The 27,841-nt window shown below is 42.8% G+C and overlaps 1 protein-coding gene across 1 annotated transcript in view; it reads right to left on the reverse strand.

Annotated features, from left to right (window-relative positions):
- Positions 1-27,841, reverse strand: part of LOC8052672 — a 208,798-nt gene that overhangs the window by 46,059 nt on the left and 134,898 nt on the right. Inside the window, exons 3-4 of the mRNA XM_042289203.1 lie at positions 12,050-12,057; positions 11,911-11,956 (exon numbers count right to left, since the gene is read on the reverse strand). Coding sequence (XP_042145137.1) covers positions 11,911-11,956; positions 12,050-12,057 — 54 coding nt within the window. The remainder of the gene's footprint in view (positions 1-11,910; positions 11,957-12,049; positions 12,058-27,841) is intronic.

A 27,841-nucleotide genomic window follows, 5' to 3' on the forward strand; every position in this document is an offset into this window, starting at 1 on the left:
CTTTGAGGACCACTTTGTCGTGAGGAGGAACGTTGTTTATGAGCGAGACACTTTCCATCGGAGATGTCAAAGAGAAGGAGAGAGCGTCGACGAGTACATAACAGATCTGCACAAACTTGCCAAGTTCTGAAACTTCAGCACACTCCACGACAAAATGATCCGAGACAGGATAGTGGTAGGATTTAAATATCAGAAGCTTTCTGAAAAACTGCAGCTTGATCGAGACTTGACGCTTGAAAAAGCAACAAACATTGCGCTACAGTCTGAGGTTGTGAAACACCAATAGACCAGACTTCACACGTCCAGTGACACCAATGTGGATCGCTTTCACATATCAAAAAAGGCTCTTTCAAGAAAAGTCAACCGTGGAAGAATAGTGGGCGAGAAGACGGTACCTAACTCTGCTCAGTGTCAAACATCGACTGGACACTGCTCACGCTGTGGCAAGAGTCAGTACTCGAAAGAGCAGTGTCCGGCACGAAAGGCGAAGTGCATTAAATGTCGCACAATTGTACATTACGCCCGCGAATCCCGAAACTCGACAGCGCTGAACCCCTGAACCAAGTTTCCAGTACAGAAACTGCATCTCTTGGAGACATCGAATGCCAAAAAAGGCGATGGCAGACGGTGACAGTGCAAGTCTGCAAAGTGCCGATCACCTTCAAAGTCGACACTGGCGCCGAGGTGGCATTCATTCCAACTGAGACATACAAAGCGTCTTTTTCGGAGACGTCCCTGCAGAGGGCCACGAAGATCCTAAAGGGCCCCGGTCACCATGAACTAGACGTGCTGAGAATGATCACGAAGGACATGACCTACAGAACCAAGTCGACAACAAAAGAAGACCTGCATGTTGTTAACGACTCGGATGAAGCTCTTCTTTTGAGAGATGCCAGTGAGAAGCTGGGAATCGTCCGAAAGGTCTGCGACGTTGCGATTTTACGCACTGGAAATGTCAAGCCCGAAAGTGAGCTTCCCAATCTTTTTCTGGGCTAGGACACGTTAAAGAAGCTTACAAAATCGGACTTCAGGATGACGCAGTTCGTTCTGCACTGATGACGCCTCGAAGAGTAGCCATTCCTTTGCTGGGCAAGACAAAGGAGAAGCTCGAGGAAATGGGAAAAATAGAACCCGTGGAAGAGCCAACAGGGTGGTGCTCTGGGGTGGTTATAGTCGCAAAATCCAGTGGAGGCGTGTGCATCTGCATAGATTTGACCGAGCTAAACAAGTACGTGAAAGAGAAGTTCATCCTTTGCCAATTGGAGAACACGTGCTGAAACAACTCGCTGGAGCGAGATACTTCTCTTAGATTGATGCAACCTCCGTATTTTGGCAGTTTGAACTAGCCGAAGAGTCTCAACATCTGACGACCTTCATAGCACTTTTCGGAAGGTTCAGGTTCCGAAGATTGCCCTTCCGCATCGCATCAGCACCGGAGCTTTTGCAGAGAAAGATGACACAGTTTCTCGAAGATCTCCAAGGGGTCCTGTGCAACATGAATGACGTCCTTATCTCCGGAAGCACTCCAGAGGAACATCATGAAAGGTTTCGCAATGTTTCCCATCGACTCCCGAGACGGGAAAATAATCCTAAACGCAGAGAAATGCAATTTTCTAAGCAAGTTAAGTTCCTCGGAAACGTCATCGACCAGGAGGGTATCCGATCAGACCCAAACAAGATCAAAGCAACTGTCGACAAGAAAGTGCCGTCAAATGTGTTTGAAATAAAAATTTTCCTCGGAATGGTAAACTACCTTACCAAGTTCGTTTTAGGCATATCAGAGGTTGCTAACCCGCTAAACTGCCTACTACGCACAAAAAACTTGTGGATCTGGACAAGAGAACAACAAAGAAGTTTCGACAAATTGAAAAACGCATTGACAAGAAGTCCGGTGTTGGCACATTACGACCCAGGGAAGCAGACAATCATTTTGACTGATGCTTCATCGTATGGGCTAGGAGAGGTACTGCGTCAACAACAAGGCGATGGAACATATCAACCCATCGGCTATGCCTCAGGGGCTTTGACTGAAACTAAAAGTAGGTATGCGCAAGTGGAGAAAGAAGGCCTGGCGGTCGGGTGGGCATGTGAAAGGTTCTTAGATTTAAAAACCGGACTTCACGTTTTGATTGAAACAGATCACAAGCCCCTTGTGCCAATTTTCTCGTTAAACATCTTAGCGGACATCACTCCACGACTTCAAAGGATGAAATTCCGGATGATGCGATTCTCATACGACATGAGACGCAGCCCCGGAAAAGCCTTGATTACTGCCGATCTTATCTCGCGGAAGCCTCTACAGGAGACAGGTCAAGGGGATTTTCAGAAGCAAATTGCACTCTCTGTCAATGAACTTACAGCACGCTTGTCGGCAACCAACATAGGTTGGAGGAGATCCGAGAGAAACAAACTGTGGATGTCACCTGCAGGACACTGGTTAAGTACATTAAAGAAGGCTGGCCGACACGGAATGGGGTTCAAGCTGACTGCAGGGATTACTGGCCTCATAGGTCCGAAACCGCTTTGCAAGACGGTCTCCTCATGAGAGGATCTAGGAGTATTATTCCTCAGTCAATGCGCCCTGACATCCTACAACGACTTCTTGAAGGACACCAAGGCATTACCAAGTGTAGGGCGCGTGCCCGGCAGTCTGTATGGTAGCCGTGACTATCCCGCCAAGTGGAAGATGTTGTACGCACATGCACATAGTGCATCCAAGAAACACACAACCGACACGAAACCCTGCTTTCATCAAAGTTTCTCGATCGACCATGGCAAAAAAAGTCAAAATGGTCCTGTTTTACTTGAAAGGAAAAGTGTATCTCCTCGTCACCGACTACTTTTCAAGGTTTCCAGAGATTGAACTTCTCAGCAGTCTGAAGGCGACGACAATAATAACTCAGTTGATGTCTTTCTTGGCAAGACATGGAACACCAGATGTAGTCTTCAGTGATAACGGACCACAATTCCGAAAAATACAAGGACCGGAGTCCCAGAAGTTCGCCCGAAGTTGGGGCTTTGAACACAGAACATCCAGTCCACGTTCCTGCTAAAGTAATGGCTTCGTGGGAGTTCCCATTGGCATCATCAACTGTAGTCTGGATGAAACTGGGGATAACTACGTCGCGTTACAAGCCCACCGCTCGACACGTTGGGTGACGGCCAGAGTCCAGCAGAGTTGTTGATGGGACGGAGATCGTGCACTTCTCTACCGGTGGCTGACTCCCTTCTTTAACCAAGGCAGTTAGATAAAGAAGCCCTTAATCCTTGTGAAGAACGCAGGATCATGAATCAGAAGCATAACTATGAACGACGACATGGTGCACGCCGGCCTCAACCTTTGAAGCCTGGGGACAGAGTATGGATAACCGATCGACGCGAAACTGAAATGGCACAGTCGCCGACGGACGCTCCAAGGTCCTATTCTGTCTTCACACAGGATGTGAACCTCAGTCGGACCCGATTTCATCTCGTCCCGATTCCGGCAGTGCCAAAATCACCTGACCTTCCACCGCAAGATACAGTTGCGGAAAGAGCCCTAGAGCCGACCGATGGGACGCCACATTTTGATCACGTTGTGACTTGAAGTGGTCAAGTAGTCAAACCCGTCGCACTCCTTAGCCCTGAGCTAAAGGGGGAGATGTGCTAGGGAGCTATGGTCATCGCGAGGCGGGAGCAGGAAAAGACGACGATGAAGAAAAGGAAGGTGCGCTCGAGAGAGATGATTAAATGGTTGATTCTCGATGGACGCTGGCTTGAGTCCTGACTTCCTGAGACCCTGACAACACAGTAATGATGGAGGCAATATTGTCTGTGACAAGTATATGTCCCAGGCAGGTGTTTTGACATCTTGGCGGTTGTAGCTTTACGGGTCAGTCTATGGCTCTCTATTCAGCGAGGAAGAAAACATTTTGGCATTATCAGTAGTACATTATAACGGATGAGATAATGTCAGGTCAGATATATCTTCGTGACAAAAGTCACCGCCATGGTCACAAAGCGTGGGAAGAATCAAATATATGCGAGGTCCAGATTTTAAGATTTCGAGATCGTTCTGGTGCCTCCATATTGTCTTCGTGAATTACATTAGAAAGAGTGTCGCTCGAAGCAGTCCCCACGACGTGGTAGTACTTTAGTGTTTATTTCATTATTCAGAACAGTCCTACCTATTATATGAAATAGCTGGAGGATTGCCGTGGTGTGGCTCATGGTATATTCAAAGTTATCAAAATGTGTTTCGACCTTTTTTTATCAATTCGGATATTTTAGAGGTTTTTGTATTGTTCTTCTGATAACTTTATTTTTTGAATGCTCCTCATACTCAACAAACGATTAACAAATAGCACTTTACACACATTCGAGTGATTTTGCTTTCGATCTTAAATTTCAAATATGGCAGCGTACCAACCAACATTATTTCTGCAATAAAAAAACTTTAATGCAAAAGCATTAACTCTCCCATAGAGCGAACCGGCGTTATCATCTTTCGAAGCCGCGCCAAAAGGCACCTAAATTCTCCTGTCCCAATGGAGTGAAGCCTGTCGTCCGTAGCAGCGATTTGATGGATAGGCTCCCATTGGCTGGCGTGCGTCATAGTTTCAAGGAACGCCACCCCAAGGCTCTGCGGGCCGCGCGCCGGCAGCGCGCCGGTAAAAGGAACACGGTGGCGCGCGATCGGCCGTTTCTTCTCCTCCTCTCGACGCCGACGAACATGGTGGCACTTGAAGTATCTACATCGTCGGCGGCCGCAACCTCGGCAGTAGAGAACCCTGCCCGTTCACGCAAGTACACAGCGGACGAACTAAGGGGGCGGAATAACGCAGCACAACGAGCGGGAGTCAGGCAGCGAAATCGACCATCATTGTGAAGTCTCCGAATACACGACGGGCGGAACGAGCAGCAGCGCAACGTGCTAGGAGACAGAACAAAGCCTTCCGAAAGCGTGAAGCGCAAGCGGATCGCGACTCAAAGCCTTTCAGGTGGCAAGAGGACGAGGCCCTCCGATAACGCGAGACGGGAGTAATACGTCGAGGCGGCATGCTTCGGCATTCACAAGTCACGAGAAGTGCTTAGGTGCCTTAAATCCTCTTTCAAGCTAACAACCATTTTCTAAAACCTTTTTCCCTTGAACCTTACCAAACATTTTCTGGTTTTATTTGCGATATCTACTTTTCTATTGAATGTTTTTACGGTTATCTAATTCAAACACCAACATTTTAGTGGACCGATGCAAACTCCACAAAAAAACGAAGCATTTGCTGCTTCTAAACAAAAACAGAAATGTAAAACATTCCCACAATTATTGGAGCGTACGCGGTGCCGGCACCGTATGCGCAGGGCGATAATTCGCGAATACCAGTGCCAGATCGCATAAGAGCCTGCCGCAAATACGAATATGCCGAAACGTTGTACATTATGAGCTCTTCCTCGCACAATATAAATGTACTGTGACATTAGCAGTAAGTGGCAATTGAGGCTCAATCGCCCTCTTATTTTAGAAAAACCCAATCCAGGCGGCGCTCTTCGGTTGCTACTAGGAACTTCACTTATTTGTAAGTGGAAGAAACATTAACGAGCAAAACAACTGCCTGAATTGTTATTATGTTCAGTCAGTTTCCCAAAGCATAAATGCACCACGGGTTGATCTCGAAGTTCGCGGCAAACACTGCTAATGAACAGGGAATGAATACTCATTTGTATATTTTGTTGTAATGGTGCATTTCGCTCTATGTCAGTCCGCTAAAGTCAAACAAGCAGAACATATGATGTTCCGGCCCCAATAAACGAGAGACCATCAGTCATAAAACCACTAGCCTAAAGGCATACAACCATAAATGTCCGGTACTATTACAACTTTCAATATTACAAGCCTTTAGAATTTTACCTGATTCATGTTTTAATGGAGCTATTAACTTTTGTTGAAATCTGCGACAGCTTACAAACTTCAGGGTATTACTAACTTTCCTAAATATATTTTAACGGGTATATTTAATCTTAAGAAATTAACTTCATAAACCTAGAAATGAGAAGGCAAGTAGTGGATCGCATTTTGTCCTTGTGGATCGTGAAAGGACACTTTGTTTCCTAATATTCTTAAACGTTTTTAATATGTTGAAGTAGCGCCATAGACCGACTCATCTCTTAACTACACATACGACTTACCCCAAATTAAAGACACTCCAATACACTGAGACTGATTCTTCCTATTAAACTAGTAGTCGTGCATAAACTTTAACATAATCTAATTTTATTGTTTTCCACTTTAACTCACATAATAATGGATTTTAAAAGTATATTTGCTCAATAACTTTTTTTGCTAAAACGAGTTAGTGCCGGCCTCCTATGAATCAAGAAGTTTTCCGCCAACACAACATTTAAAATGGATTCAGGTTTATTTAAAACATAATATTACATATTCTAACTTATAAAAGTGTTGATTAGGTATCCTTGCAACAGATGAAACCACCCGAAAGGTTTAAGATATAACAGTAAGGGTAAAGAATGTTGCGGAATAATTTCAGCTTTTCGTCGTAATATATGTGGTGCGCATCACCTAGCATTGACAGCATCATTTGCTTAGTAGTTAAACTGGAATCGATCGAGAAAACAACGGATTTTACCATTGCTAACATGGTGAAGCCCGTTTTAGTTTTATTGTATTTAGTTAACGTTTTTTCATCAGATCGCACAACATCGATACAAGCATGTCTAATCACAGACATGTACACTTTACTAAAGAAAGTAAAAAATTACATTTAAAATTACCCATGGATAAAGTGCAACTAACTACAGTTACAATTACACTCCAATAAAATGAAGTAACCGTTACCTCAAAAAGTGATCTGTTACTTTCGCGGCGTTACTTTCAACTTACTGTTCTAGGAAGTAAGACACGAAACACAAGTGTTATGGAACCGTTTATTGTTGGCGCCAATTACACTTTTGTTGCCTTGAGCAACATCTGGCTCTCAAAAGTCTCATCGTACATCTTTCCTCTTTTCTATGTTAAGATATCGTCCGCTGCGCTGAACACTATTTCAATCCACCTTTTCCAACTAAGTGCTGCCACCTGGACGCGCTACTGAGTGTCTAGAAAACAACGCGTTTGCAGGGCCTCTTCTACCTTTTCGACAGCCTAAACGTCAGCTAGATTCGATCGGCCCATTGAGACGCTGTGACCTAGATACGGCTCCCCAAACTTCGCTTCTGCCCCAGTGTGGATTATCTTCGTCTCAGAAGTTGATACAAAGAAGTCATCTTCCCTATCTCTCTCTCTCTTGGAGAGAGAAAAGGAAAGAAAGAGTAATGCGGACAAAAAGGAAAGGCGCGCTGATATCCGCTACATTAGTTCGTGTGCACGTTGGCATTTTTTTTCGCTGAAGGAAAGCAGTTTGACCACGGGAATTTGCCTATTATTGTTTGCACGGAGTATCCGGTGCTTTGTATCAATGTGCTTCCCTCTTCGTTGTGGGCGAGCAAGTTGCCGAGTTACAATTCGCAAACAACGAAACCACAAGAAAAGAAGATATTAGATTCGAGGTTTAAGGTGACATGAAGAAAGACTGAGAATCTGAAGGACGTCAGGTCTTGCGTTTTGTAAGTGCAGGTGGCATTATGATTCCGATAAAATTTACACTTACTAAATAAAAATTATTTTTTGTCAATATTCAAAATTTTTGTTTTAATGCATTAACTGCCCCATGGAGCGAAGCCGGCGTTGTCTGTAGCCGTCGTCTGTAGCAGCGAAAACGGCACCTAAATTCCAATTGGCTGAGCGAAACGGCACCCGAATTCCCATTGGCTGAGTGGAACGGGCAGCTAAATTCCCATTTCCAATAAAACATAAATAAAAGCACAGCAACGCAGATGCTTCGTCGCGGAAGCCGGCGAGTGCGCTCAAGACCTGAGCGGACGTGCCTCGGAAATAAAACACAAAGAAAAGCACAGCAACGCAATGCTTCGTCACGGAAGCCGTCGTGAAGCCAGCGGGGTTCGCCGCGTCTGCGCAGTGGGGGAGCGTGATGTCACCGCCGGAGCGCCTTGTGCGAAAGGAAAACATGGCGCGCTGCTTGAAGGAATGCGCTGCCCGTGTAGGAATGCTTTCTCATTTCTACACGTAAGTAGTCTTAATTGTCTCTGCCGAATTTTTTTCCTTCCTGAATAAAGATGAAAATGTAATAGATTACAATCATTCACTTATGTCAAAAGGTAAGTAAATTACTTTAGAATTGCCTTCTAAAATATGTAATTATTCCCTTACAAAAAATTGCTGATAAATGTAAGGGATTGCAACTAATTTCGTTACTTTCAACGGATTACGTACAAGTCTACTAACTCATCTTTCCCTATATAATTACTTTCTAAACTAAGGCACACCACATCAGTACTACCTTTTACGAACTGCCAGAATAAGAAAAACCACGAATATTCCACGGTGGTCGCTCTGAATAATATGCACCTCATGGCTCTCCGGTTAACTTATCTTTCATAACTTTGTTATGCCCATATGGCATGAAGATAGCCCATAGGGGGCAAATGCATTTTAAGCAATTCATAGGACTGCCTCACTGTTATCACGTCGTTCATTACCCGTCCACTGGCGTCCGCCCGCGCTGCGTGTGGCCTGCAGCACCCGGGCAAATTCCGAATAATAGCACTTTTGTCTTTGGCGGTGTTTTCTTTGCGCCGAACGGCTGCTGCGATGAACTGTCCCCCGCGGACTTGTTCCGCGATCATTCATGGATGTCTCCCGCTATCTTCTTCTCACATACCAGCAACTCGGTAATGGTGCTTGGTTTGTTACAAACGTCGAGGGCATTAACCCTCGGCTAGTTAGAGTGTGATCAATAATGCAACATTACTGTCGTCATTTATACTATATACACGGTTTAGGTAATAGCGCTTTATTTGCTAAGAGGCACACACCGCAAATTTTGACGGAGGCGGTATGCATTAGCTATGAATTGCAACAATCTAATATGTAAGTTGGGAGCATTTACTCGGTTATTAACGAATCAGGTAATATCATTCCATCGTATCAAGCTGATTGTGGCGTCAGGGGCTGCAATGCGCAACGTTTGAACACTGAGTTTTTATTTATTTTCTAACTTTGTTATTTGTTTGCTCGGTTAATTAGAGTACTGTATGGGGTATGAAAACCTCTCTGAACTTTTAGGTTCATACTCGGCTCTATTGCAAGGCAAAGACATACTTCGTAAACGTTTTTTTTTTTTTTTTTTGGCCAACGGGGCGAATTCTCAGGAACCCATCAAGAAGACGACTCGCTTTCAGTGTCCATCATATAGAAAGAAAAGGATGTTCCTTCAAATTACGAGCGTCAAGCAATCGCTGCACTTAAAAAAGAGGTCGCCGCCTTCGATAACATTTCTTCATCTACTCTACAATAGCGTGAAAAAAAAAAGACAGTATCCTAGGAACAATTCTCTGTCGTTTCTTTTTATACGCACATCATTCTTTCTTCCATTGAAGCACTAAAGCACCGAAGCAAAATTATAAGAGGTTTCGGGGGACAGCTCTTTCTTCACAATCCTGCAAAACCACGAAAAAAATACTTTGAGTGAAGCGTGCTGTGTGATTCATTTCAATTTGAAAACAGCCGTCGACATTTTGGGATAAATTTCATTTCACTTAATTTATTTGTACCTTTAAGGCCTAGTTTGAAGCATTACATAAGGAGGGAAGTTTACTACAATAAACCAACAAATAAACGTAATATTATAGAATAACATGAACTATAAGCTATACGGAATATAATACAACTGAAAGAGCACTCACAAAAGATGGATTTAAAGAGCATTTCGGAACGCTGTTGAGCCGTTGATGGTAACTATTGATGATGGAAGCTGACTCCATTCGGAAATGACGAGTGGAAGGAATAATTCATACAAAGCATTGATCTTACTCAACAATTCGTTTGATAGCACAGGAGTTACTTAGGTGGGAAGGTATCCTTCTGGGAGTGATATTAAAGAGTCATTGAGGTCTGAGCAACAGTAATGCTTTTTTTTTTTTTTTTTTTGAAGAAGGCAGAGTCGGAAGTATTTTCTTCAGTAGTGCACAAAGGTTAGTCCGAGTTTATTTTTAAGGCAGAAACACTAATGAAATAATCGCGTGATAATAAGATGAAACCAGTGGCTTTATGTTGCACTGGTTTTGAAGCGTTGACAAGGTATGATTGACGTAGATTCCAAATATTTGCTGCATGCTCTAGTTTGGTCCAACGTAAGTTTTATAAGCCATTACTCGAACATGTGGAGGGGCATCTCGTAAAGCTCGTCTGATAAAACAGAGAGTCTTGGATTGTTTTTGGCAGAAATGGTTTCAATATTGGTTTTCTAAGAAAGGTTAGAAGTTAATTTGATGCTAAGACATTTGTGCATGGAAACAAGTTCAATGGCTTCGTTGTCTATGGTACACTGATATGCTATCAAAGACTGTTTTCTGGTGAACTGAATTGATTTACACTTGGATTTGTTTAAAGATATTAAACATTTTCTGCACGAGTGGCCAATTTCCTCGATATCATTTTGAAGTTGATAGCTGTCGTTTACTTATGCAATTTTGTTATCTATGACATAACTATTTGCAAAAAGCCGTATTTTAGGGTAAAGTTTACACAGAAGACCGTTAATAGAGATTAAGAAAAACAGGGGTCCCAGAACAGAACCCGGTGGAACCCCTGACGTAGTGCTTGTTAGTCGCGATTTGTCATCGTTAGTGACGGTGTATTGAACGCGAGAGGCAAAAAATTAGTAGTCCAGGAAAGTACTAAAAGGTCTAATTGTAGAGTTGGTAGCTTAGAGAGAATATGTTGACAAGGAACGCGATCAAAATCTTTTAAGAAGTCCAGAAACGTTTTGTCAGTTTGTACATGGCATTCATGGTTAGTATGTAACTCGTGACCAAATTCGCATAGCTGGGTCTCGCAAGAGAGACCCCTGCGGAAGCCATACTGATGTATGAAGAGAAAATTGTCTCTAGACACGTGAGTCATGACATGCGAACACAAGACATGCTCTAGAAATTTAGACGAAATGGAGGTTAGTTGCTTTACGTCAAGATTATTTTCTGAATTGTTTTAAATTAGGCATAATTTAAGGAAACGACAGTCGACACTGCATACCAAAGCAATATATACATTTAAAATTAACACAAATGATGCAGGTGCTGCAAAACAAGCACTGTACGTTTTAACTTCTATCCTGCGACTGGTGTACCGTTTACATTTTGCGGCTCAGGTGACACCTTCTGGTTCATCTGATGTATTCCACGAGACCTAAAGAAAATTGCTGTCCCTCGCTATGACAACCTTTGTGAGTACACTTTTACGGATTTTTTTATAGTTTGGAGCCAGGCACGCTTTCAGACATATCAGCACCGTTGAAGGACTTCGCAACCTGATACAAGCTACTGTCAAACACGAACGCAGTCATGTTGTAAAACATAATATTTTGCTTCTCAATGTTTAGATACTGAATCTTACTCTGTGGTGGGAACGAAGTTGTTTTGGCAGTGAAACGATTAGGACGCAAGATCTATACAATTTCGCTTTCTGTGATAAACAAAAACTGAACAAATAACTATAGTACGTGAATGCAGAACGACGCAAACCACGCGTTGATTCTCATTAATCCGAATCGTTAACGGTCACGTGCAATTATTCGAGGCATCTCGCAAACACCTGGTATGCACTGTTAACTAAGTGTTACAGGGGACATTACATTCACATTTAATACACCTCCACCGAAACTTTCAGGTTAAATATATGTATTGGACAGTTTCAGATAATCTCATAAAGCACCCGCGAAGACTAAGTTACTCATACATATGCTATCTATCGCGCATAAAAAATATAATAAAGAACAATGCAAGATAATTTAAAGTGCTCACCGGTGGCTTTCCTAAGCTGGTCCAACTGCTCAACTTCATCTCCTTCCTGTAGGCGCAAACAAAATGCAGCGTAATGTTATTCGTAATAGACACGCTATTTTCACTATTTGAAAACCGAAATGAAAATCAAAATACTCACATTGTTTCCTAGTTGCCGGAAAGCATGCGCAAAGACGAACGACGTTAGAAACACACATCAAAACCGACTGATAAGATCAGGTAAACTCGGCAATAATATCGCAGCTGTATGATAACTCAAAATAGAGGCGCAAGAATGTTAGTATACGCTCTCAAAAATTACGACTATAAATATGCTAATAGAAGTGCTAAGTGTATTTTCTTGACCAAAAACTTTTTTTAAGGTTCGCACGACTTAGTTGCACGTTTTAATTTATAGTAATATTAGGAATATGTAATCTATATTTTCTGTGCCTCAAAACCACCAGATAGGCCCTCCCTTTAGAACACAAAGGTGATGATAATTTTAATTAAAGAGAGACTATAAAAAGTTAAAGGTGGCACAAGAAAAAAAGATAGACACGGTTAGCACAAAATATACTACATGCCAGCTTTTTTCGGGAAAGTGCCTGCATGATCACTAAATATATCTAAGCTGGATGGTGCGATTTTATAAAATGATGTCTGCACACGTGACACTGGCGAGACATTACAGATAGAATGAACGTAAAAAACATTAAAATATTCAGTAACACGTGAAGGAATATCAAAATTCACACTACTCAAAAGTAGGTCACAATCAAACGCACCACTAACAACGTTGTGCAAAAAAAAATCACGTCAATTCAACAAAAGCAGTATTAAAACGCTACCAAGAAAAATTCATTATTATAATAAAAACGACGCTTAAAGTGTTTATCATAAACAATACATATCAATATATTTTCAACAAAATCAACGCTTAATAGCTGCGTAGCTGTTACCAAGTTTCAAATAACTAAAACGAATTGTAGCCTGGATCGTACTAAAAAAAATAATAATACATGCAGAGTTTCTGAACTGGTTTGAACTAGGATATATTAAACCTAGCGTTGTCATTGCACTGTCCGCGATATAAAACACGTGAGCACTGAATGATAGCGCACTATCAAGGTACGGGCCGAGATACTTTGAAACAGTCACACGTTCAACTAGCATATTTCTCAACGTATAGGTGAAATGCACAACATCATGACGTCTACTCAAAGACAGCATTTTATTTTTGGTAGGACTAAGAAACAGATAATTGGCTGTGCATCATTGCAGTATGTTAATCATATCGTACTGAAGACCATTTCAATCAACACGCTAATCAGCACCATGAAAGTACCTTGATATAATCCGCAAAATTTGCACCTGCGTTTTGTTAGTAGGCAATTTATTATTTACAAATATTAAGAACAGGAGCGACCCAAGAGTAGACACGTGGGGGACGGCTTAAGCTGAACTGAATATATTAGAGCGCGTGTCGGAAATCCGGACATTATTCGCACGACATTGCGCATTGCATTTATACAAGATAAGTAATTCAGAACAATAGTCGTAAAACGATCTTTTGTGCAATAACGGATCAACTTTGTCAAATACTGTAGACATGTCAAAATGAACCCAATTCACATGTTGCCCACTCATAAAATAGGTGCAGAAGTATAAAAAAGAACACAAATTGTTTTCACCCGATCGATACTTTATAAACCCCTGCTGCGAAGCCGTTAGTTTCGGTCGAAAATAAAACTTGCTGAGTTCATACCAGTGTTGGACAAAATACTCGATAAAAGTATTTAAGTTAAGTTACTAAATACCTGCTTCATAAAGTATTAAAAATAATACTCAAGTTACTTTCACTGTAAAGTATCTTGAGTAGAGTACAAATACTTAGAAATGTATGTCAATTACTTTTGAAGATACTTCCGCATTGCTTAATTTGTATCGACGTCATTGACTACGACACTTATACAGCTGCGCAAATCTGGTTTACCAAAACGGTTTCTTAGCACGCAACAACACAAAACGGCAAAAAAAGCATCGTACGGTTATTTTATGCAGTCATATTATATCGAGCAGGATATTGTCACGACTGAAAAATGATAAGGCGGCGAATAACTGAAGAAACTAAACGTTTAATGGGGCGAACTTGTGCCCAAAACAAAATAGAGAAAGACTAGCGTCGCAGGCGTCGATGTCGGCGAAACAGCAGGATCGAGCGCTGGGGCGAGACTGACTCTGGACCGCCACACGGAGCACCTTTTGTACCCGCGTGGATTTCTGGAACATCCGGCGTAGAACGTTCGGCGCGTAGAACATTCGTAACTCGATCAGACGACGAGGTTTTCAACTTGCGAGAATGTCAAGCTGAAAGAATAAATAAAAAGAAGAGTCTGCTCCCTGGAATCGACCCCGGAGACTTGGCGCGAGAGCCAAGCGTGGCAACCATTCGGACACGCATTCGGCCTGCAGCGCGCGTGGCAATATGACTGATAATGTTACAAAACATCTCTGGGACAAAAAGAAAGGTCGCTTTGGGGAGGAGATCAGACCGTGGTGCCCTAAGCGGTTGACTTTAGAACTACATGGCTGGGGAGAACAAATACAATGACTCAGCGCTCGGCTGACATGACCGAATGCGGCGTCAGCGTTCCGCTGGAGTTCGTGTTCTCCGGGGAGGAGGAGGAGGTGCTCTTTTGTTACCACTCCGGCTTGCATGAACAATGCAGCATGCACGGTATCCAACTCAGCACAAAAGCCGAAGTGGGTCAAGCTCGCATCCTTTGACGACTGCTTTCACTTTCGGGAAAGATCCGGCACTTAACGTCACTTCATTCATTGTTTTGTATTTTTACATTATACATTACACTGTGACCCGCGCTCTATTGAAAAAAAATGACATTGACATTCCCACAAGGCCTGTGGGCACGTGCACAGGCCTTGTGTTGGGTAAACACCGAGGTGTGGGGACAACAAACGGGACAAAGCGCCTCGACAATAGTGACATCGCTGAATATCACGTCTTGCGGCGCACCTTAGACGTTAACTACAATATATATAAACTTGGGAGACTGATATCAGTGAATGGATAACAAAAAGAACCTACATAATAGCAACGGCACTGGTCGCACCTTCTTCAAGTATTTTGCATCCTGAAAGGCACTCAACGTTGGGGGACACTTTGTTGGCTTTTTGAGTGGTCATCCAGCTCGTAGTTCATTTCTTTTCCTGTTCTCTGCTTAACAATGATCGTTTACAGACAGTGTTCTCTAGAGCAATAAGTGCCAAACTGACACCAAAAAAAAGTAAAAACCTCGACATTTTGCAGTGGGGTTGTCAAATGAACAAGCAAAACAAGTCTTATTTTTGGTTCCACTTCTCATTTTCTTCTATTTTTTTAAGCTCAAGTCTGCATTGTTGCCGTAGGTCGTTTCCCTGTCTGCGTTGAGCCTCAGTGTGGCAATCTTTACTTCCGTAAAACCACCCCTTTTGTTTGAGGATTTTTGGAAGGAAACTCTAGGAAACAAAAGGCGTCTTTGGAAAAGCGAGGGGAAAAGCCTCATTGTACGAGCTTTGGGCTGAAATATGAATCAAAATCGGCAATAAATCGAAGTTTTCACGAGCTCAGTCAAAGTCACCGTAGCTAATCGGAGCTAGCACCAGGATTTGGTTGCTTGAAAGATTGTTCACGTTTGCTCGTGCCACGCCCATGCCACTTCACACCGATAAACTCGGAAAATGGCGGAATGTCAAAAATGTATTTGAGATAATGAGTACCAGATACCTAAAAATGTAATTAAAATCGACTATTAAATACGCTCGATCAAAAGTATTTGCAAGATACCAAGATACTTCAAAAGTATTTGAACTACAGTATCTTGAGTAGAGTAGTTGAGATAGGCACAAGTCTGGGTCATACACAACCTTCTCAAGCACATCAGAAAAAACACACAATAATAAAATCGGGCGATAATTACTGACAGCTTAAGCGTCACCCCCCCCCCCCCCTTTAAAATTGGCACGACTATCGCTTCTCTTTTCTTTATTTTTTATTTTTTTACAACAGTGGGAATACGTTAGAACTAAGTGATAGATTAAAACGGTGCTTCAAAAGTCGCTTAAAACAAGTCATCGCAACCCTCGATGATAAAAAGTTTGATAAAGTCTTCGCCAGAAGATAACCTTGGTTCGAGGGTCCGGATACCTTCCAAGATTTTTTGTCATTATTGCCTCTAAAACCAGGCAACAAATCCTTAACTTGGACGTCGCTAGGCTTTATATTTTGCTGCTGGATTGTTTGACAGTTGCTTAAATAATCAGCAAAGGAGTCTGCCGCCTCTTTAACAGAGGCAATGTAGCCATTATTTTGAGCAGGATCGTACAAGGAAATTCATTCTACACCGATACGAGTGTGCAGCTTTTCACACTTTCGAACGGTTTTGTGGCAGTAATTCAAACCGCTCTCGACATGGTTAAATTAAATCCATTTATCACGCGAGTAGAATTTTTAGGAAGCGCACGATAAGTATTAAATTTTGAGTACCAGTCTATAAAGCCCGTCTTTTTAAAGAGTATGTGATAAGGAACTTCTTCTGTGAAAATTTTCAGATCCTTGCAAAACCAGTTGTGTCGTATAGAAATAGGTTTACGTTTAGGAACAAAATTGTCTATCGCGTCATCAACAACCGAAGTAAACACCTCTGCTGCCAGTTCAGCATTGTCTATTGCAAAGATATCGCTGCAATTATAGTTATGATTGTCTTTATGCGTTCCCAAATAATCGCCTTTGGGGTAGCGGTACGCATCGGACCTGTGCAACGAGCTCAGCTTGCTTGGAATATATATGTGTCTTAACCATAAAAGCCAGATGATACATATCCATGAGTACTAAATGAATAAGAACGCTAAGAATGGCGTCCAATACAATATTTTACAAGACTAGATCAAGAACAGTACATGCGTTGTTTTTAATCTCCTAAATTCATTTATTCCACAAAAATGTGTAAAAGATAGTAACCAAGCTGCCTTATCTGACGTGGTTAAATCGCTGCTTTTCCCAACTCTCGACGACATATTTATTCCCGGTAGGCTAAAATCTTCATACATTTGAACTTTGTACCTATTAAAACTAATTTTTTTAGGCATTAACAGAACTTTAATAAAGATTGCCTGATTGTAAGGGGAGAAAGCTAGTAGTTTCCAGTAAGGTACAACAAGCCATTGGTTGTTTTCATTTTGAACAATATACATTCTAAGTAAGGTTAAAGGTCAATCCTTTTATGTGACAGGAGAGAAGGTTGAAACGCAATTAAAACGTCACCTCCCAGCTTTTACCCTGTGCAGTAGACAGTATAATCTGGTAGACTGTATAATCCGGAGTAGAATAATTTGAGTTTAAAATACCCTTGTAAAGCCACGATTCTGAAAGAAAAATACCCTAATAGCTGGTAGTCGTAATATTTGACATAAACTCATCAGCTGTAGTGCGCATTTCTTTGAAATTTTTGCCAAATATATGAAGAGCTGTTGCCATTTTAAACGGCTGTAATTTTAGAATGGTAAGTGCGGCATTACCAAGTTGGCGAAAGATATAATTAAAAATTCTGTCCTCCGGCCAAACCTCCAAATTGTTGATGGCGTGAAACACTGCTTGGTTGCCCGACAAATAAAACAAAAAAAATAGGAAGAAAATCGAGTCACTAGTTTGGAGCAAACAACTACCTTCCCCTCTAAAATGCGCTCGACAAGCGCCTAAACATCCGAAACAAACGTACTCGGACAAAGCCAACATAAAAATAGCGCCATGTTGCGCCCAAGTCTAGGGGCCGCGTTCGCCTTGTCCGATTTAGCTGCGCCGTGATGGCTTGACTCGCCGTCGAATGAAACCTTGGTGAAAACGCACTCGCCAAGCTCGCCAAATCAGCTTCGTCCCCAGGAAAGCCTTCCGAGGTTAACGGAGGAAGGCCCGTTTTCTCTTAACTCGCTGAGTTCAGACGTGACGCAGAGGCGTTTCTTTCATGTTAACGGGTGGGTGGATCAAACACTTGCCGATCACTGGAATCACACGGAATGTCGACTTCGTGTCTGCGATGGTAGCGTAAAGTGGTGGTGACGACCATGGCACTGGATTGCGGTCCGAAACATTCGTGCGCAGTTGCTTTAATTGGGAACGAAGGCTTTGGTTTTTCGCTTGAAACACTTGATCTTGGCGGTCTGGATTTTGAGCTCCTTCGGTATGTTGTCGATTACACTCAATAAACTGGTAGGAAAGTAGAGGCTTTCTTGAGCTGTCATTGAATCACCCAACAAGACATACGCTGTGTTATCAACTGGCTTATCTACATCATCATCATCGGCTTGTGGTCATTTGCTGTGGCGCCGAGCGCAACCTATGCTCTTGAAAGTTCTCGATCATAAATTTCATGAAAACATTCTTCGAGGCCAACGTTCAAGCATCTCCAGTGGAATTTCTGTCGCAGCACCGAAACAGACAAGGTATTACTGCTTGGAATAAAAAACTGCCGCGCAAAATCCGCATTGAAGATTTCGCGGAGGGCGCTGTAGATCCTTGTTTCGCTATAGGAGGTGTCATCTCGAAATGATAAAAAGTAACCATAAAACTTGTGTTTTTCGCATTTCTAGCCGGGAGGGATGACGGTTGGTACAGGGCTGTTATATAATTCTCGTCATCAATTCATTCCCACAACTTCCTCCCTTGCTTTCATCTTTTTTTACTTTTGTATTTTTGAAAATTCTGGTACCTTTTTGTTTGTTTATTCTTATTACGTCTTCTCACTTTTGTATTGCTTATAATCTTCCCTTTTTATCTTGCTTCTTTTGACATCGAAATGATAGGTGTTCAAGCCGCCAAACGTTTTTCTTCTTCAAACACTGCGCCTCGTAACTCTCGCAATCCTAGCAATGTTTTGTTTTTATTAAAAAACAGTATTCTTTGAGAAACCAGCCATAAATTTCAATTCACTCAGAGCACAACGCGGAAGTTTCGTTACACATCGTCAACAATTCAACCTTACGCGACACAATAACAAATGCTGCGTGCCCTCTTTACCCCACAAATGACCGAAGCGACGATGGCCGTACGTGGGGCTTACCAAGGGGGCCCAGCTTTATGAGATTCTGACGGGTTCCAGGTCTCGGCCGACTCGGCTTTCACCTCCGCGTTGCCAGCTCCGGTCCCCGGAATCTAATAATGCCCCGTTTTCGATGTGGCAAGAGCTAGCTTTCCGCGGCATACCTGCAGCGGCGCCCCGCCTAATCCGGCCGTCGCCCCTGTTCCACGACGGAAAGAACTTTCGGTCTGTCGATCGATTCCCTTATCTTCGCCCGTGACGCGCTCAGTTATAGGATGTTCTAACATGTATCCTCCACCAAGCCGATCATATACGTTAGCATCGCAAATCCGAAGGACGGCGAATTTTTTTCCTTCTGCCGGGTTGCAGGCAGATGCAAAATCGCTGATTTTTGTTCCCACTTACTTTTCCTAACGTGACTTTGCGTATTTACATATTTCGTTACCTTGACTCGCGCATTTTAGGAACAAAGAAGCGCGGGGGCGTTCATAAAGCACTGTTCTCGATTTTCCGGCTTTTCATCTCCACGAACTTTTAGGGCGCACAAAGAGCCTGATAAGCTCTTTTTGAGACGAGGTTGTGAAATTGTATTTTCGATTCTGGGCACATGCCGCTAATACATGAGCAAGGGTCATGCTAACGCATTCTTTAAGGATCCACCAACATATCTTCCTTTGAGTTTTGTATCACAAACAAAGGCATAGGCGATCCGCGCACCTGCAAGTTCAGACTCGGTTTAGTATCCGCTCGCTGATTGGCTTCCACCCCGTGACTTCGCGTCCATCTCGCCTTTGTCTTCACTACTCTCCTCCGCTCTAAGGGACGCGCTTTTTTTTTCACATTTGCCGAAAGAAAGACACCGTCAGCTTTTCCCTGTCATATGGGTACTAATAATAACGCATTAAAGCCGCTATTCTCATGAAGATATAAGAAAGATATATTTTAAAGGTGTGCTGCTCTGTAAACTTGTTTGTTCCGATTCAAAATATTTATTAATATCTAACTCTTCATCAGCGTTCAGTATAGGTGCCCTCTTTATCATTGGGCTGGTGTCGTGCTGGGGAGTTTTTCCCCCAGTTTATGTGAGCCATTGACGTCGAACTAGGAATAATCACCCCCTACACTTTTTTTTTTAACTTCGGAAACCCAAATTATTTTTCCCCGTTTCCCGTCGCTCCACCCAACACCAGTGACATGAACTGCAGAGCGATGCAGTCTGTGGTTGCATCTGGCCTGGGATCTGTCATGTAACACTTTCTGCAATGAGTGCAGAAGGCATTAAAGTTATATCGTCAGTTTGAAACCGAATGCAGAAAACGAAATAATTATACCGTTTCATAGGATACATCTCTGTGTCATAAAAAAATGTGTCAAACATCTATTACGAAGGTCAGATGCAGCAACTGACTAAAACTTATCGGGATTGGCACAAAACATTATAAGGCGCGTCCCGAGTTTTCCCAGATTGCTCTAGGAACTACTATTTCTTGTCTTATAATGCTTATGTGATCAGGGACACCAACAATGTGCACAAAAAAACGTAAATCCAAACGACATCAAAGTTTTCACAAAGTACAGTAGCGTGAACACGATGTGCTTAAAGCATTTCGCGATAAAGGCTTCATTCTGAAGAACTATACTCCAAGTATGGTCAAGTTTCGTGTACCTTCACCACATAAGTAATACGTTATGCTTATTCAACAACCGCCTAACCCAGTTCTGCAAGGGCTGTAGATATGATAATGGCAGGACATCCTGGAGGCTCCCTTCCTCCTGCAAGCACCGCAGTAACGCTTATGAAAACTGGGTTTTTCGTTTCCTTTCAGATAACTTTTAAAACAGCATAATCATTCTATCTACTCCCATATTGCGTGAAATGGAAAAGAGAAAGACAGATCCCAATTATTTACCTATACAAACATTTATGGACGTTCAGTGAAACACACAGAGAACATTAGTAGAGTAGCACGAAAATCACAGCAGACCGCAATGTCTGCACTAACGGTTTCAAAACACGATTCTCCAGGGGAAGAACCCCCACCAGGAACAAGGGCAAAAGCGCAAGTGAGAAATTGATTTCTTCTGTTAAGACCACGACCGACGTGGCCTGTATTTTATCATCTGTAGATGCACTATGAGCATGATGCATTCTTTGAATTCTCAGATAAGTCTCCCACCAGTGGGTTCATTGTTAGTTCATAAACGAATCAATAAAGTGAGCAGCTTCCGCGCGTTTACCGCCCGAAATTCCCCTCGCTACTGCAGTTTGATGCGAACAGATATTGAAACTCGACTTCCCAAGCTTCTAAAAATAATGCAGGAGAAAACAATCTGGGTCCTTGCACTACAAGAAATGAACTGTCTACATGAAGAGGAACGACACACTTCTAGTGTTTCTGCACCAGCAGTGTTGTCGGCCCGAATTTGTGATCTCGAGATTCCTTGTAAAAGCAAGCTTACAGTAAACCGAACTTGTGCTCTGAGACTTGTTTTCGGTGAGGGGAAAATTCGCAGTCGTAGCAATCGGACTAAGTGTGCAGAATAATAGAATTGCATCCGCCTACACTGCCACTGAAGGAACATGGGACTTCAAAGTGTTCTATAAGATCCAGAAGTGAAGACCGACTGAGCTAATACTTGTCGGACATTTTTAACGCTTTCAACACTGCGTGAGGCGCCGGTAGATGGGGTAGTAATACGATTATTGTAACCAAATTTCATTAGATAAGTTTTGTGGCCGTATTGGGTACTGTGAATTCGTTATTTTTTGGCGTAGAAATTTATTATTTTAATAAATATTTGGTATTTTAACCGAAAAAACTTTAATATTTTCAGTTAAATTATATAATATATTTTGGGATACTTTGGTGCTTCTAAAACAATATTTCTTTAAAGAACAGTTCGGAAAGTATGGGGACAGAGATAAACAAATACGAGAAAGCAAAAAAACACTGAAAAATACTTAAGTCGTATTAAGGGTGCATTATTTTGAGCCCAAGCACTCAAGCACAATATGTAACAGCCGAACGAAAACGTACCAGGAACCAAAAAAGGTAAAATGCAGGCAAGCTGGTGTACAACTTGCATAATTTACCTGTGACTTGGGAAATAAAAACAACAATCAAGCACATACAATGTATGTTCATTTTTTACGTTGTCCTAGACGCATTTCAGAAGTCAGAGAAAAAGAGCAAATGATTGGTGCACGAATCAATGATCCAGAGTGGTAACCTTTTTTTCAAAAACACTATAAGCTGCTCTCATGAGGGAATGTATAATCTTTATATTGAACCGTTTTGAGATGGCGCCACTATATAGCTCCATCATACAGCAGGTTTAGTTTCATTTACACCCGAATCGTGCACATGAAGCGTGCACACAAGATGTTATGTAAGAATAAAAAAGCAGCACGCGCTGCTCGCAGAGTTTTCTGCCATGGAAATCGGCAGAGTCGGTCGTCTCATTACTTCGCCCTGGACGAGGCCTTCTGCGGCCTTCCGCCGGTTTCTGTCACTGGATGATCACCATGCCTGGGCAAGCGAAAGTTCAACGTGTGTCGGCAGAACTCGCAGCTGGGACTTTTAACCGCGAATACTTTCCCGCTTCCTCCGGCACGGAGCGACCATAAGCCTTAGCCAGAACTTAAGCGCTCAGATTTCTGACAACCGTCTTTTACATCACTCTCTCAGAAAAGCTTATTCGAGAACGTGAAAATGAATGCACCTTATTGCCGACCTTGCTTTAGATACACCCACAGTTTTTGTCCGTATTTGTAAAGAATTTCTGAAAAGGGGTCGCTGACATGGAGCCTGGTGCTTGCCCTTTCTCAGCACCAGTAACAGATGAGCCAGGGTACGTAGGCTTATATATCTAAAAAGTGTAGCTCTACACTGATGCCATAGCGGCGTTACGGTGACGCTAAAAATACTTAAATTATCACCGGTTGGATTCCCGAATATGATGAACAAGCTTAACCTTAAGTTCAGTAGCCAGGATGTACAATTAAAAAGGTGTTCCAACTGTCAGCTCACCTAAGGAAAATCTGCAAAACCGAAGCGCCCCTAGCGACTGAGCGGCATCCTGGGAAACAACTGTCCACGAAGATCTGAGCTCCGTTTTCCTCTACTTTATTATAGCCAGCTGCGAACGTCGCGGACCTCTACCTGGTAGCTCACCTTGGCGCACTTTGCTGTAGCCTCCGTGGACGGATCCTTGTACAAGTGATGCAGAAAGTATACTTTTCCTTTCCTGGCTTTTTAGGGCGGTGAGCTATTAAAGTCAATAGCAAAACGGCGTGGCAACAGTGAAAGTGAAAGAAGATTTTTCTGGAATGATAGGTAACGCGAGAAAATTATGAAACCCGTTAATAACCTTGGTGCTCGTCTCCCTCGAAGTGTGTCGAAGTTGAGAGCAAATATACAAAACGAGTTAGTCGGAAAGCAGCGTAAGCCGATCGGCGGGGACTTTAAATGGCTTGTTGCGGCGTAATTTGCTTTCCCTTTGAAACGTTACCGCCTAATAAGGTCACGAAAGGAAGAGTGTACATTTACTGTCTCGCTTGCACATGTAAATGAATCACAGACACTACGACAAGGTACGCTGCAGTGAGGTGCGAGGTACATGTTTGGGGGGTCGGCAATCGGCCGTGGGACGAGGACGGAAGCGGGAACTTAGTTCTTCGTTGATACTTGTGACCCAAAATGCCCCTTTGCCGCTTAGGCCGCTTCCGTTTCGCATAGTGCCCATCTAAAAGAAAACAATCGCATCCTCAATTCATCAAAACTTCTGTTGTCTTGCTACATAGTAACGTGGCTTTAAATGTTACTTTCCTTAATTTTTCTCCTCTATTCTACTACTCTACCCTGTCAGATCAAATTATGTTACCGGACGGAAGTAGTCTCCATCGCGAACGTTATCCAAGCAGACAAGCATTGCTCTCTAAAGATTTGTTATCGAAAACCTACGAAAACTTGCTGGCTCAAGAATGCTTCCAGAAGCTGTAATTTGTTTTAGACGCCATGGATGGGCAAATTGCTGTAACATAGAGCAAAACTTCTAGACTTCCCGGCCCTATTTTATTCACCATCACGTGAGAACAATAGATAATCTGCAATCGCCTAATTCACCGAAGTCTAGAAGCTTGAAGAACGCTGGTTCTCGCTTTTCGTGATTGAAACGCTCAACTCGGCTAAATTTACGTATTTCAGAAATAGCTCATTTTCGAAATCTGAAGGTATTTACGTTTGCATAAACCTGATCTTTGCCATAATTAGTAAATATGCCCTCACTTTTAGTGATACAAGGTTAATAAATTCAAAATTCATTATCCTTCAAATCAGTTCTTAAAACGTTTTTTTTTTTACTTGTTTTGTCACAGTTGATTTTGTATCGCGAAGTTCAACGATCGTAAAGTTGGCTTAAGATGAAAAAAGTCTTTTACATCTTTCATAAGTTCAATCTGGTCTTGGCAAACAACTGAGAAGAACAAAACAGAAGAGGCTGATCTTGATCAGATTTTCCCATACACGCGTTATGGACGCCTCATTAGCTAAAAGAAAAATATATATCCAGTAAAAAGCCTGCTAAAGCAAACATGTTCTTGGAATAGTTAACATCTCCTTGGGGCGCAAATAATAAAGCAAGCTCATGTGCCTCGTTCTATTGACTTTTCGCGCTGTTTCTTTTTTTTTTTTTTGTAGACCGTTGGCATTCATAAATTAAGCCTCATTAGCCGAAGAGCTAATTAATTTATCCGCCACTCCCACATATTGCATGCCAGTCCTCGCGGAACAAAGGATGAGAATGTACAACCTTCCGACTCCAAGAGGGGCGTACGTACGTGGGCGAACTTGGATGTCATATTCACTAATAGAGTAATACAAGTTTAAAATCGAGCCTTGCAATTAAAGTGAACAGTCGATTACAGATTAGCTAGAAGCTAAAATGGTGGAGGAGAGAGAGGGCCAGAAAATTCCCCCTCACCAGATATTTCAAAATGTAAAGTAAACAATACGGGGAGAGCAGAAAATCTCTCTAGCCCCCCCACCCCCCTTTTCCTGAACAGTTCTAACGTCCCTGCTAAGCTGGCATCTGTAAGTCGTGCAAATGTTTCTACTTGTAAAAGTTAAATGTTCATTTTGACGTGCAAAATCTTCCTGCGTGCTGCACTCTGAAAATTGTACTGCATTACCAAAACTCCTTTACGCTAAAAGCGACCGACGTCTATAGTGACTTCTCTAGACCGCTGCCGTACCTATCGTAATTTTGCTTTCGATTATCACGTTTTGCATAGAGTGTACAATTCGACTGCTCTCACGCCCACATGCTTTTCTTTCTGTAACATTGTATTGTACAGCCAATCTTTTTTTTAGGATCGCTGATTCACGTAACAAGTTTAGACCTTTGGATTTCCAATTGACATGTTCAAATATCCCGGCAGAGTAGTCTGACATCTGGCGGAGGCATACTACTGTGTTGGTGTCGTGAAACGTCCCCTACTGCCAAACGTCCCTCAAATGCTTTATATTACTTCGCAGACCTTCGACGAAGTGTTCAAGCAATCCCTCGCTGATTTCGAACATGAGCCCAAGATTCCGTCCCCTTGAGGACGGCTGGTGGCGCCTACAACTTCAGACAATATTCGATGTGTCAAAATCATAAAACAATTTCTGCGTATCAGTCTGTTTTTCTTTTTGTATTTGGGCTCTTTCCAGGTTATTGTGCAATTCGTACGACTTCGGAGTGTTATTAATGTAGAATGCTTCAAGAGAGGTTGATATGCTCCACTTCTTGTCCTTCTTTTTTTTCTTTACTGGGATTGAACGGTTATTACGTTTATGGTAATATCTTTATTGAAGAAATATTTCTGCCTGTTCCACAAATAGTTGGTGCACGTTTAGGCACAGGTCGCACGCCACACGTTGCCTATTGCGAAAGTAGGATTCCGCGCGTGACCATTGCCCACTATCATGCCGCGGCTCCGTGAAAAGCGACGTGTTAGACACGGAAAGTAGTTAACTTAAAATATCAATGCTTCGTAGTTTTGCTGCGATAGCAGTTAGTGGGATACTTCGCGGGTTTCGCGCCGTCGACCGCGCACCAGATTGACGCGGGCTATTTTCGGCACCCCGCCAAAAGATTCCACGTTGGCATCACAACACTCCACACGACTCGGACGTCGCGCCGCGCATCACGTCACCCAAACGTTATTGACCCCTGGAGAAAAGAAACAAAGGACCAACACAAATCTTCAAACACAGCTATGTGACTGGTGCGCGCTGAACAAATCCGCCTGGTCCTGGTGTCGAAACAGGGACCTCTCCATTTCCAGTGGAGCGCTATACCTCAGTAGAGAAAACGTGTTTCATCAGCTGCCACCAGTCTAACACCAACAAGGGTGAACGGCCAGCATTCTAAGGTTACGCTGTAAATGCAACTTTGCATTAATTGCATTAACACGTCACTTGTTACCTGGCGTTAGCTGACACCATGACGTGGCATTCTCATGTCAAGTCACGTTGCACAGTGAAGTCACGCGACCTACTGAGCCAGGTGATACCGTGAGTCGCTTGATGCACGGCGCGTGACACTGTGACGTCACGTTTCACGTGACATGCAGCCGTCACGTGACAATACGTCTTCACATGGCATCATGACGGCACGTAGACGGATAAATATGAGGCTGCTAATAGAGGAAACAATAAGAACAAAGGGTTTTCGGTAATTATACCAGAAAGGTTCTCGGGCGATAAAACGAATAAAGCCAGGTTGATGTTCAGCCGGCCAAACCGAGGACGTGAAATTAGGTGGAGCTACACACTTGAAACATGAGACTGCGATTTTGGAAGTGTTCTTCACTGACCACAAGGTGGTGTCAGTTTGTGCCCAATAACATCGCATAAGGCGTTCAGGTAGCCATACCAACGACGGGTAACGGATCATTCATACACATGCAGTTTCGTCGTTCCCTGGATTTCGAACGTTGGCGCGCGATTTTCGAAGTGTTTGTTTTGTTTTGTTTAACGAGTTGACAAAATGCTCTCTACTGAATACACCCTCATCGGTTTTAAAACACTACGCCGTTTTCGTCCGGTGTGTTGCTCGGTGTAATACGAAACGCCTATGCGGACTCCGTGGTGCGCGCTCGCACCTTACCGTTCATTCACCGGTAGCGTAAGTGTTTACCAATTTGTTAAACACCCGTCCTTAAGTTAATGCAACGGACCTTCCCAAAACACTGCGGAAATCTTGCTGCAGTTCCAGATTGCACGGCAAGCTGAAGAGATTTTTGTGACTGCTCCGAAATACGCTTGGCCAGGCTTGGATACTTTTTAACCGCACGATTCATTCTTCCTTCCCAGTGTGAGTTAGCAAATTACGAAAACTATATCGAACTCAAAAAAAAAATCGATACGTTCTTTTGTTATGTTATCTTCCTTACTTCTTTCGGCTCCTAAATCACAAAAGGCTAAACCAACATCAACTTCGTGGGTACACTTCAAAGTTCTGTGTTTGGCGTTGCCGTAAGGCGTCGCGCAAACGGCGGGGGTGCCACATAGTAGAATGTCCTATTTCCTCGTTCCTAAAGCAGGCTGCCAGGTTCGTCGGCTTTGTCGACCTGAAGAAGGCGGCATATTTCTCACTGGCAAGACCCATTCTGGCATATACGTTTGCCGTGTGTCATCCGCATCAAATATAGATCATATTTTGAATAAAAAGCTACAAAACCTACAATAACATGCATTTCCACTTGATGCATCTTTACGCAGTCGTCCTCGTGATTTTAAAGACCATTCTAAATTAATTCAAGATAGCAAAGCTCTGAAACCCGGTTTCCCCTCGCCGCTCTTGTGTGACCC

The sequence above is a fragment of the Ixodes scapularis genome, unplaced genomic scaffold (assembly GCF_016920785.2).
Source record: "Ixodes scapularis isolate PalLabHiFi unplaced genomic scaffold, ASM1692078v2 PGA_scaffold0__279_contigs__length_252992795, whole genome shotgun sequence".
NCBI lineage: Eukaryota > Metazoa > Arthropoda > Arachnida > Ixodida > Ixodidae > Ixodes > Ixodes scapularis.